Raw genomic sequence first — 12,680 nt, 5'->3', positions numbered from 1 at the left:
AACAAAAGAATAACTTGAATACTGCTTTATTTGAAGCGTGAAGTAGGCATTTATCTCTACTATTCTTAACAGTATTTCTAAGGCCTTTATATTCTTTTGTAAGAAAATTCCAGAGGCTTGGGTTTCCACAGATTCAGGATATTTGTTCAAAATCCAGCTTTTGAAGATCTTAACCTGAAATTTCTTTTGGAACTCTACAGCTCTCTATCATCTTAAGTTGATGAGAATAATTACATCTTCAACTCAAAGTAAATTACTAACAGCCATTAAGTAAACTGACAGAAATATATGTACATATAAGATGTGATGATGATAATCTGTATAATTTTTTCCTGTCTCCAAGTATAGATTTTTAGATAAAAACATTCAATTTAGCTAGCCATTAGTTTGAACTGGATTTTTTTTCTTTAATAGAGCCTGAATCAGTGCAAGATTATTTTCTCTACAGACAATTAAATTTATTCACTAAGTCAAGTGGAGTATTCACCTAGTTCTGTCGTACATAAATAAATATTTACACACCCACGCTGATGAGAACAGTTGCTATAGTTCAGGAACAGTATCAGGAATAGTTCAGGGTGAATGTTCTGAAGTTCTTCGCAGCAACCAGTCTAGATAGTTCAGTCAGAGTCATCACTGCTAAAATAGGAGCTGTCACAGTATTCTGCTGTATAAAGGAATTTATGAATCGTTGGATTCATCTTTGGTATCCAGTGTCTTGGCACTAGAAATGTTGAAAGATTGAACAAATCCACGAACACCTTGTACCTGTCACTGGAAAAGACAATTGGAACGATTGATGTTGCTGTGCATGCCAGCGGAAGGGCCACAATTTTGAAATCCTCAGGTACCGTACCCTCACATATTTAATAATGTTTCTGCACTAACCATTCTTCTCCTTAGTATTCCAGAGTTTAAGTTCAGTTCAAGGTTCAGTCCTAACTGTCTCTAGGGCTCAGCAGATAAGATTTAAAGGAGCTACTGCTGCATCTTTCTGCTGCAATGCTCAAAATTTTGTCTAAGTTCTGACTGTTCAGGGAGTTCTGTGCTAAGTTCAAAACCATCCACTAAAAAAAGAAAGGACAGTTCCTCTGTTCTTTTAAATTCCTTCTCTGCTTCATCCAACAGAAGATGTTCCTGATTTTCACCTGCACAGCCAGAGGGTATTAACTAAGTTTATGTATCTTAGTTTATACAGTTAGAGGTCACACTAAGAAATAAAGAAACTCAGTTGCACAGCATCTGGGACTAACTTTCGTCCTGCATCGCGTATTAACTTGGGCTGGAAAGCACACAAGGTAAACAATATTAATGCTGCATTATTTCCTATCACAGTAATGTCTAATCCCTTGACTGAGAATTGTAAATGCACTTTGCATGAGTGATCAAAGCCCTTTGCCACAAAAGACTTAGAATTCACATGTATCAACCTGATAAGTAAATGTACAACTTGGATGGGAAATGCTCAGTACAGTCCCAAAAGAGGAATGATGGCTCTAACTTTTAGTGAGCTGTCTGAAATCTATCTCCCAGCAGTACAACATCCATGAACAGCATCAAGGTAGGTAAAAGGCATTATTCTTACCTCACTGTTGAGCGCAAGTACTGGTAGCCTGATGATCCTCCTGTGCCAGCCTTACTGCCAATCATTCTGTGCACCATGCAGACATGGTTATCTAAACAGTACATACAAAGGGCATGGCACATAGCCAGCATTAAAAAATAAACAAAGGGTCACATCAAGGTGAATACTGCATTATCAGAGGATACAGAGAGATGAGCTACTAGATCTTCAGCAAGGTAGGAGTTAAGTATGCCACTCAAGTCAGCTAACATAAAATGATTGTTAATACGGAATTAACGCATCAATTTGTAGTTATCTAAAGGTAGGTAGATAGGGAAAGGTAGGTAGGTAGATAGGGAAAGAGCAGAAGGAATATTTCCATGTGAACAGTCATCACGATGAGGTTTTGGGAAAACATATTGCTATCCCTAAAAATCTTTCGCTTAGCTTAAAACATGTCATGAAAGTGATAGCTTTACCTATATATCTACTGATCACAGAGGAAGCTGCTCACCTTTCCTCTTGGCCAAAGTACAAAAAAAAAAAAAAGTTATTTTTAAAGGACAAACTCAGAAGCTCAATGCTAAAACTCTAGGTATGAGTCTCAGAACGTGAAATAGAACAGTTTTCTTGAATCAAAAAGAGTATCTCAATGAAAGAGTGCAACTTACATCTCCATTTTGTCATGAGTACGTCAATATCCATAAGAGAGGTGAGAAGCTGAAATGGAACCTGAAAGCGGGGCTCCTCTCTTGGAAAATGAAAGAGAGAACAGTAAGACCTCTCATGATGAGCTATATATTTCTAACTATCACTTCAGCAACAAAAGACACTCAACATGTGTTTTTTCCCAAGCTGGTATCGAAATACCAGTAGATATTCTAACAAGCACTTTAGCCAATTAAGTTTTAATCTGTCTTTTTCAATTCTTGGTTGGAAAATGCTTTAAAACTTTCTAGGACGCTTTGGATAACAGTTTGCTTCCACCTTTCCAGCTGCCAACAAGCACTGAAAGTACTTTGATACGTCTTATAACATTACCTGTAGAAGTAGATCATTAGGGCACCCTTCAGAGCTTTATAAGACAGTCTTCTTTCTCCTGCAAAATACAGATATCTTTAGTTTGTTGATGGTTATCCTGAAAATGTAGTGCTATTGTGATTATTCTGTATTTATCATATTTAAAAATTCGAATGTGTATATTAATATACTCTACCTTTACTAAGCAGGTGTTCATGCCGTTTTTCATCAAATAATGAAAGTAATATATCCTTCTGCTTTTGAAATTCGGATAACAAGTCCTCTTTTTCTTCTGATTCTGGTTTGGCCTTTGATATTTAAATCAAAAAGAAGGTTGGTTTTGTTTTGTTTTTTTTTTAGAATTCAGTAGGGAAAAATCAGGCTTTTGAATGACCCATGATTTAACCTCTATTTTCATCTAAACACTCTGTAAGTTTACACTTAAGTGTAAGAACTGTATTGTCAAATAAGGTGGGCAAGTCACTGCGTCACTGTTCTTTAAAAAAAAGAAAGAAGAAAAAAAAAGAATTACCAGAAATTGTGCAATTAAATACAACGCAATTCATATGAATAGATGTTCAAACAAACTAACATCACTTTTCTTTACATCTTCGCTTTTCTTAGAAGCTTCAGAACTAAGCTAATCTTAATTCATTTGGAGTCTAATTATTTTATTTCTTAGTTTTCAAGGCAGAAACAGGACATTTTGCACAGCTATGGGTTAGAAAACTTAGCTAGAAAAGCTGGATAAATCAGAAAGCTGTAAGAATATTCTCAGGAACTTAGTATATTCTTCTGTTATACTGTTTCTTCCGTTTAAAAATGTACTTGTTATACCTACAAGCTTTACAGCACTTGGGGATATTTTTCTTGCTTCTTTGCCAGTGTGATTCAGATGGTCACATAGCAGCTAAGTGCTGTGTACTGTGAAGTAGTAAAGGTCAGTATACAGTGACACTCCTTACTTGTAGGCCCAAACTTTGTGGAGTTTTACTCTGAACTTCAGATGCAAGCATTCAAGGTGACAGTTTCAGTAAGATTAATTTTCTTCCTGTGATACTTTCCCTTTTCTTTTGTGAAAAAATAATCCACATAGCACATGCTTGAGGTGTTCCTAGATGTCAAATTATAGACTTACTGAGATTTCCTGGTAGCGTTTGTGATTTTTATGCTTCTTGCAAACACTGGCTGCCGAAGATTAAATGAAGTGAGAAACCAGGAGTGGGCCAAAATGCCAATTAAAAGAACGTGATTTCTAGCTGTCTCTGCATATAGTTGGATCAACAGAACATACCTGTACTATGGCAAATTCCTCTTCCAGTCCTTTTAAAATATTCACTTCAAATTGGCCCCAGAAATCAAATCCTTCTGCCTCAAGTCCTGGAGTTCTTTCCAGCCATGCCTTTAACAATAATAATGTGTTCAACTATTCATAATGAAAACACGATACTCTAGAATTACAATTTATAGCAATATAAATTACATTGCTATAGTTCTGGTTTATTACTCATGCAGGTGCAAATTAACTGGAGTAAGGATGTCCACATGGAAGATTTGTGCCTGTATAATGATGCCATGCAAACACACACATAGGTTACAAGTTAAATTATCAGTTAGAAGATAAATGCTCTCTCATTAAAACTCATTCCCTTGTAGACTAATGAAACAATGTTCTTCCACATATACAGAATAAACTAAGATAAATGTCAGAAAATATAGAACCATCTGCTAGAATAGCCGTTTTTTATCTGATCAGCATGAATACTGTTCACACCATCTGACATTAGCTTATATCAGAATGTGTGATGTAGATGAAAGATGAAAATGCACATAGCAGTTAGCAGCCTCTTTGATTTCCTTTTAACAATGGTAATGAAAATAAGGAGAAAAAGTCAAAACCTGCATGGTCGCACTCCTTTTAAAGACAATTTTATTCAGCTCCTTCTTATCCAAAGACAACCAGGAAGAGAAGGAAATTTACAAAGATTTCTTACCCATTCTGCAGCGGGTGTCATCGAATGAAAGCATGGAGAATAATTTTTTCGTAGAGACGTAGTTGTGTTTATTGAGGTTTATATTACATTGTTCTTTAGTAGTTAAGTTTGCATGTGAAAAGGACAATGGAGTTAAAGAAACAGCCATGTTTGAGCAATGCAATTTTCAGTCAAGGACATTAAATCAAGGTAAGTTGGAAAGAAACACTTGTTGACCTTCTTTCATTTTCATTTTGGGTTGGCATTTTTTGTTTTCTGTTTTTTTTATAGCCTAATACTCCTCACCAACATTGGAATATTTAAAAATTTTTCTTCTATAAAGGTTTGTAGTTATGAAAAACAATGCAAATGACCCGATACATTAATATTTTTAGACAACTCGGATTTCTGCAATGTCATTTACTATTTACTATGCTAAGTTATGTTTTTCAGACAAGAGTAACAGCTGGGAAAAAAATAATCAGTTGGTTTCATAATGCCCAACTCTTTCATACCAATTTTGATAAGAATTCAAAATGTGATTTACTTGAAACCTGTCAGCATTCTTGCTTCTCTCAAGGAAAAAAGATTACCACTTATAACAGCGAAGGACATTCTCAAGGGAAAGGGTAAAACATTTAAGCAAGGTCTCAGCCAAATATTATTACCTCCACAAGTTGCAGAAGCGTTGGTTCTTGCTCTGATTTCAGCAGTAGTTCATAATCCTCTCCCTTGAAGTTATCACGATAATGCCTTCTGTTGTAGGGGACCCTCAGGCTTTGGGGAACACCGATCTTGTTCTCTAGCAAACGAAATTGCAGGCTCTGAAAACCTGAGGCTGGGCTTAAGTAGTCTCTTTGGGAACAGAAGAGAAAAACATACAAAAATACAGGATATTATTTTACCACCATGGAGTTCTTTGGTTCTCAGCTGAAGAAATAACTATGTATCTCGTATTTGAAGAACATCAAATAGATAATTGAAAATTTTGGTATGCCTGCAATTAGGGGGCTAAAAAAAAAAGGAAAGTTGATACATCGGTGCATATACAAACATACATATACACACATTTATATTGTGTTTTAAAATGGCAGCTCTGTGAATGTGTTTCACAAAAAAATTAGTGAATATCATTTTCTTTCTGGACAGCAGAAGTAGCTTTTACCCCAAATAAACATCAGAAAAATTTCAATATCTCTAAAGTGCCATTAAATGCCTTTTAAATAGGCCTGTCATACCTATGAACAATTGATATGTATGAAATAAATCAAACTTACTAAATCTTTTTCAAAACATTATTCTGAAGGATTTATTAACAGGATTCTTTCTGGGCTGAATTGTGTGAACACATTATATGAACTGATTAATGAAATTGATCCGGAATCCCACATTGCTAGGTAATTGTAACACACTCCAAACTGCAAATAGAGAAGTTAGAAAAAACAGGTAATATATCTGTTTTTGTATTTTCTTGCTTCATATTACATATTACTGTATGTTGTTGAAAAATCAGAAGCAATGACTCCTCAGAAGATTAGCAGCTCATGTATTTCTCCTGCTGTAGAAGACACAGATGTTCCAAACTTCCAGTGGAAGCCAAGTTGTATTTTCATGTGCTTTTCGGTTAGAGAGCGCTAAAAGACAGGGGAAATGGTACTAAAGCAATGCAGAAGGGGGAGGGATGCTGGAAAGCACTAAGTGCACGAGTCAGGCAGGTCAGGGACACAAAATGGAGTAGGAAGACAGATGGTGAATTGCATATGAAGCTGTCAAATGGTAGTGGAAGGAGCTGGTTGTGAGATAAGAGGTAAGAAATGCCAAGTCAGAAGTGAGGAAAACCAACTGATCCCAAAGATGGTCCGTGCAGAAGGCAGATCAACTACAAACAAGTTGACCCAGCAATGTGTTGGGCAGCTGAGAGCAGAAGTTCTTGGAGAGGAATAAGAAGAAAGCAGCATTACTTCAGACTCTTGAAGCAACACTGGGAAGCTAGGAAATACTGTCTGCCCAAGACAGTATAATGATGTATTTGACAATATATAGAGAGTGCACTTCTCTTACCACTTTCATGATTTGTCACAGAATATGGCTGTAACTGCAGTGGTAAGTTTTGAGTAAATTGTTAACAGAACCAGGAAGCATTTCTACTCTTCCTGCTGGAATTTGAATTTTATTATTATTATTATTATTATTATTATCAAGTCTGAAAACATTTAACACAGCACATGCAAGCATCAGAAGCTAACTTGTATTTCACTGCAAGGTATGCTGGTCTTGCAATCAAGCTCAGTTGACTTTGCTCAGTAATGCTATGTTTACCTCTGACACACGTTAATTGGAGAGCTAGTCACAAGAGATACAGAGAAAGCTGAGGTCCTTAGTGACTTCTTTGACTCAGTCTTCACCAGCAAGGGCTCTACTCACGCTGCACAAGTTGAAGAAAGCAAAGGTAATAACTGGGAGAAGGAAGATCCACCCTCTCTCAGTGAAGATTAGGTTCAAGATCATCTAAAGAACCTGAAGGTGCACAAGTCCAGGGGACCTGATCAGATCCATCCATGGGCTCTCAGGGAGCTGGCAGATGAAGTTGCCAAGCCAATTTGAAAGGTCAAGCCATTTGAAAGGTCATGGCAGTATGGTGAAGTTCCCAATGATTGTTAAAAAAAAAAAAAAAAAAGATCCAGGGAACTACAGGCTAGTCAATCTACCACTGCACCTGGCAAGATCACAGAGCAGATCCTGTAGGCCCTACTAAGGCACAAGAAAAATAAAGATGAGGTCATTGATGGTAACCAGCATGACTTCACCAAGGGCAAGTGACAAACTTAGTGGCTTTCTATGATGGAGTCACAGCATGAGCACATAGAGGAAGAACAATTTATGTCATCTACCAGGACTCGTGCAAAGCATTTGACAGTGTCTCGCACATCATCCTTGTCACCAAATTGGAGAAAAATCAATTTGATGGATAGACCACTCACTGGATAAGGAATCCACTGTCTAGATGGTCACGCTCAGAGACTTGCAGCCAATGGCTCAATGTCCAAGTGGAGATCAGTGATGAGTGATGTTTCTCAGGGACGGGTGTTGAGACCAGTGTTGTTTAACATCCTTGTAGGTGACATGGACAGTGGCATTGACCGTCAGCAAGTTTACAAATGACACCAAGCTGAGAAGTGCAGTTCACATGCTAGTGGGAAGGCATATCAACCAGAAGGATCTGGAAAGGCTCGAGAGGTGGGCCCATGCCAACCTTTTGAAGTTCAACAAGGTCAAGTGCGAGGTTATGCACCTGGCTCAGGGCAATCCCAAGCACAAATACAGGCTGGAATGAGAATGACATGAGAAGAATTTGGGGTGCCAGTTGATGAAAGACTCAGCACGAGCCAGCAATGCACACTTGAAGCCCAGAAGGCCAATTGTATCCTGGCTTCCATCAAGAGAAGTGTGACCAGCAGGTAGAGCGAAGTGATTTTGCCCCTCTACTCTGCTCTTCTGACACTCCTCCTGGAGTACTGCTCCCAGTTCTGTGGCCCCCAACACAAGAAGGACATCAAGATGTTGGAATAGGTCCAGAAGAGGGCCATGAAGATGACCAGAGGGCTGGAGCACCTCCCTTACAGGGACAGGCTGAGAGAGTTGGCTTTTCAGCCTGGATAAGAAAAGACTCTGAGGAGACCTTAGAGCAGCCTTCCAGTACCTGAAGGGGGCCTAAAGGGAAGCTGGGAAAGAATCTTTAAGGACATGTAGTGACTGGACATGGGGGAATGGTTTTTAGACTGAAAGAGGGTAGATTCAGACTAGATGTTAGAAAGGAATTATTTACTGTGAAGGTGGTGAGGCACTGGAACAGGTTGCACAGAGAGCTTGTGGATGCCCTCTCCCTGGCAGCATTCAAGGCCAGGTTGGATGAGGCTGTGAGCAACCTGTTCTAGTGGGAGGTATCCCTGCCTATAGCAGAGGGGCTGGAACTGGGTGATCCTAATGGTCCCTTTCTAACAAAGTATTCTATGATTTTGTTCTCACCCTGTTGAGCAAATCAGGTACTACAACTTGCCAGGGTACATGCAAGTCCTTGCTTAAATTCACAACCAGCTCAAAGGATAAGAGTTACTACCCCATGCATTACTATGGAGAAATAGTAAATATTTACCTGAAATCAAAAAAGTCCAGTGCAGTCATGGTTTCCAAAACTGAGAACTGTTCCACAAGTAATTTCAGAATCATTGAAATTCTGTTCATTCGAGTAATAACTTTCAGCATATTCCTCTCATCTCTTACCTTAATAAGAAATAAATATAATGACCCGACAGAAAGCAGTGTTCTCTTTTCTATTTATTTCACATCTTTTCACTGTTATGCAACATGATAGCTTTCAAGTCATTTTCCACATGAAGCCCCTAACAACAAAACAATCTCATATTGAATAGACTCTGATTTTAACTGAAAGTATAATACTCAATTTTTTAAATCCATTTTTGTCTCACTGATTCCTATTAACTCAATCCTATTTTTATCTCCGAGACCAGGGCAAACAACCAGAAAATATCAAGCTATAAAAATGAAATATGAAAATTTTTTCCTTAATAGTCTTGCTTTGCTATTAACCTTAACATTGACATTTCAAGTTTTGATTGTAAGATAGCTTTCATTTATCACAAAAATAAATAAATAAAAATTATTCTATTAAGAATTGATTACGGTCAAATACATTTTGATACATTTTAAGAAAGCCAAGAATATTATGACTGCAGAGGACAACAAAGAACATTTTCATCGATCATTATAAGGAAAAAAGACTCCTCCTTTCTGAAATAAAGTCTGGTCTACTTCAAGTTTTTCTTCACATACACAAACTCAGGTTGTTATTCAAGGTATTACATGCAGTCAGCATTTTTCTGTGAGCATTTTAGGTCTGGAGGGTTGTCTTGTTATCAATAGTTATGACATATGTGTATATGACATTTAGTGTTGGATAAATGTTTAGAGTTGTTTAAAATGCTTCTGTTATATTTGTCATTTTACAAAATTCTCATGTAATTATACATAATGATTTTGATTATTGCTCTTCTGTTGGATTTCACAATACACTGCTACTGCAAATAGTTTTGCTTTCATGTAGCAGATACTGGAGTTCAAAAATTCAAACAAAGGTAGACACTGACAAGTCAGCGTAAATAGACCTGTTAGCCCATCTTCAGTTTTGCCTCCAAGCGTGACTTATCAGCAGTAAAATAAACCCAAATTATCTTCTGCAATTTCCCAGTACTGTTAGGAAAGTATGAGAGTATTTTGGCCAGTGAAACTGGTCCTGGAGAGGCATCTATGCAAAAGGTGAGGAAAATGGATTCTGTATAAGCGCACACTATGAGGATAGAAGAGCAATACAGCCAATGTTTTTTTTCTTTTGGTTTCTGTAAAAAAAAAAAAAAAAAAAAAAAAAAGCACCAACCATATGTAACTCACATACATCAAGCTGGGAGGCAAAGAAAGAGGAGTCCTAATTTTACCAGAATGAATATTTACTCGACTTACATGTCCGTTCTGGAAGATCACTCGAACAGAGTCCAACTCCCACAGAATCTGCTTAAACCAAAGTTCATAAGCTAAAACAATAAAGCCATTGTTAGCAATAACTTCAGCATTTTTTTTTTTTCTTTTTTTCTCCACAAAGATGAGGAAAAATTCTTACTTTCTGATTTGAAGTGAATAAACTACGTTTACAACGTTGGGGTATAAAAAAGTGCTGATATGAAGAAGTATTGCCTTTTCTAGTGTGTTGTCCATTACCAAAACTATTCTGTGAAGTAATCTAGTATCAAGAGCATAAACAGAACTTTACGAAGCATACTTTCCACATCAGATAATAGATGTACAGAACGTTGATTACAAGAGGGGAAAGTGAAAAACTCAGGTACAACTTTAGCAACAGGACAGTGGCATCCCATTATAACCCCAGAGCTGTTTACAACTTCAATGACATCTACAGGTTTTGTATCAACAACAGGAAAGTGTCATTCAATCAGTGCCTGCAAACCATGTGGATATGAGCAGGTAGGGAACATCTACCCATTGTGTTGACTTCTAATGCCTCTCAATGGGTAAAGCAGGATTGAAGTTTCAGAGAAGCCACAAACCAAAATATATAAAGCTTGCCTACAATAAACTGCTTAGCACCCTGTTACTCAAGCTAGGAATATTTTCTCCACCTGAATTTCTCTAGAAAGAGAGTCTCCAAACTCTTGATTTCCAAATCTGAATTTTACAGTTATGACTTCGTAAGCATAGAGTTTATTACATAGAGCCTAAAAAAACATCCAGGGTTACATACAAATATAAACACACATAAAAAGACAGAGTAATTGCAGCAACCAGGTGAAAAATGAAAACAAATTACACATAGCACTTGTCAATGTTAAGTAACTTCCTGCAGCAAGAATGCCAAACCACCATTGCTCTAATCCTCTCGCCTGCTTACCTTGATGCGTCACAATAAAAAGATGCTCATCGTGGATTTTGTTTCCTTTCTTTTCGCTCTGTAGCTCTTGGGCATTCAGTATTTTGTTCAACTTAAAAATAACAATAATAAAAGACTATTTGTAAAGTTATCAATTCTGCTATTAGACACGGTGTTCCTACTGTGTAGGGCTTACATTTAAGGCAAAAATAATAATAATAATAATAATAATCCAGTTTGTATGAGAAGCTAAAATAAATAGTTTCTTTGTAATTAAAAAAAAGAAAATCATCTGAAATTAACATTCAGGTTCATCAAGTGAAAAAGTTTGGAAAATCATTTTAAGATTTTTGAATACATACATAAAAAAAGGAGAACACAAAATACACAGTGCATTCTCCAGATCTGATATCAATACTGACATATTCAGTGCAAGAGACTTCTGATAGAAAATTCTGTAACAGTATAATATCTAACTATGCAAGAGCTGTGATTTGAGGCTGAACTAGTTATTTCAGTTCTGGCATCAGTAATTTTTGATTGAGTCAAATTCATTATCTCACAGCTGCTTTAAAAGAAATCTTTGCAAGATTCTGTATTATATGTCAACAAATTAATTGCTTGTTCACAAGCACGGAGTAATTCCACTCATTTCAGTTCTTGCTGTCATGAAAATAAAAGCAAATGTCTAAGTTGTCTTATCACTTCTAACATTTTATTTTTACATATTTCTTGATTGCTTCTAGCTGTGTTTTGGGTGGTTGTTGTTTTTTGTTTGTTTTCTTTTCATACTCTACATTACTGGAATGTAATTTTCCAACCAAATATTAAGGAGTTTCATGCAATAATTTGGGGAAAGTTGCACATGGCCGCCTGATTTGCAGAAAAACTGCCAACTATCAGATCAAATAAAGTATTGTGCTGCATCGCTTCATGGTTTAGGTTTGCCAGTACAACTAACTACTGCCAGTGCATGACGGAAGAAGTGCCAATCTTGTGTCCTTACTCAAGTCTTCCAAGCATCCAGAACAGTAAAACTCACATCATTACACTTACTTGCAGGTAATCTCCATAGATAAGCCCACCTTTGCTGGCTTTATTTATTCCCTCCTGCGATTCGTCACCTTTCTCATCTTTCAAAGATAGGTTGCCAAATTTATATCTGAGAAGAAAAGCAAAAAAATATGTAAGCTATTTAATTAAAGAATTATTGCTATATCTGTCATTTCATTAAAATTCACTAAAATTCAAATGATGAAAAAAATGAACTACTAAAGCAATCTTATGAAAAAGAATGCACCTGACACACACCTTGTCACAGCAGTAGTAGCTGGTAGCACTAAATCTAGTTCATCACACAGCCCTTCCCTGAAGGTTCACTCTCCCTTCCCTTAGGGATAGCTATAGCAGTCTATTTACAGATAATCATTAATTCCTCTCCAAAATTTACATTAACTTTATATCTTTTAACACAAAATAAAGACAATAGTAACTCACAAGTATTTGTTCCCTGTGAAGGGGCACCCACTCATGGTTCCAGGGTCCAAACTCACTTAGCTGTGCTCTGGGGAAAAAAAAGCCAACTCAGTTAACCCAAATGTGCTGCAGCTGCCTTATATGTAACCTTATCTCCCTCTGTATACCAACCCCCCCCAAATCCTCTTAG

General features: G+C 36.9%; 1 protein-coding gene across 1 annotated transcript; it reads right to left on the bottom strand.

Annotated features, from left to right (window-relative positions):
- Window positions 1–10: 10 nt before the first annotated feature.
- Window positions 11–12,622, bottom strand: TDO2 (tryptophan 2,3-dioxygenase). The gene is made up of 12 exons (XM_042870454.1): window positions 12,512–12,622; window positions 12,071–12,176; window positions 11,036–11,126; window positions 10,093–10,163; window positions 8,711–8,838; window positions 5,226–5,412; window positions 3,879–3,986; window positions 2,781–2,892; window positions 2,606–2,663; window positions 2,236–2,315; window positions 1,586–1,676; window positions 11–774 (listed from the first exon to the last, which is right to left on the bottom strand). Exons 1-12 carry the CDS (start codon window positions 12,544–12,546, stop codon window positions 621–623), a joined length of 1,221 nt encoding a protein of 406 aa, XP_042726388.1. The 5' UTR covers window positions 12,547–12,622; the 3' UTR covers window positions 11–620.
- Between the last annotated feature and the right edge of the window lie 58 nt (window positions 12,623–12,680).

Source organism: Lagopus leucura, unplaced genomic scaffold (assembly GCF_019238085.1).
Source record: "Lagopus leucura isolate 7727_CA_CO unplaced genomic scaffold, USGS_WTPT01 Super-Scaffold_100004, whole genome shotgun sequence".
In the NCBI taxonomy this organism is placed as follows: domain Eukaryota; kingdom Metazoa; phylum Chordata; class Aves; order Galliformes; family Phasianidae; genus Lagopus; species Lagopus leucura.
This window is presented reverse-complemented; position numbering and strand designations above follow the sequence as displayed.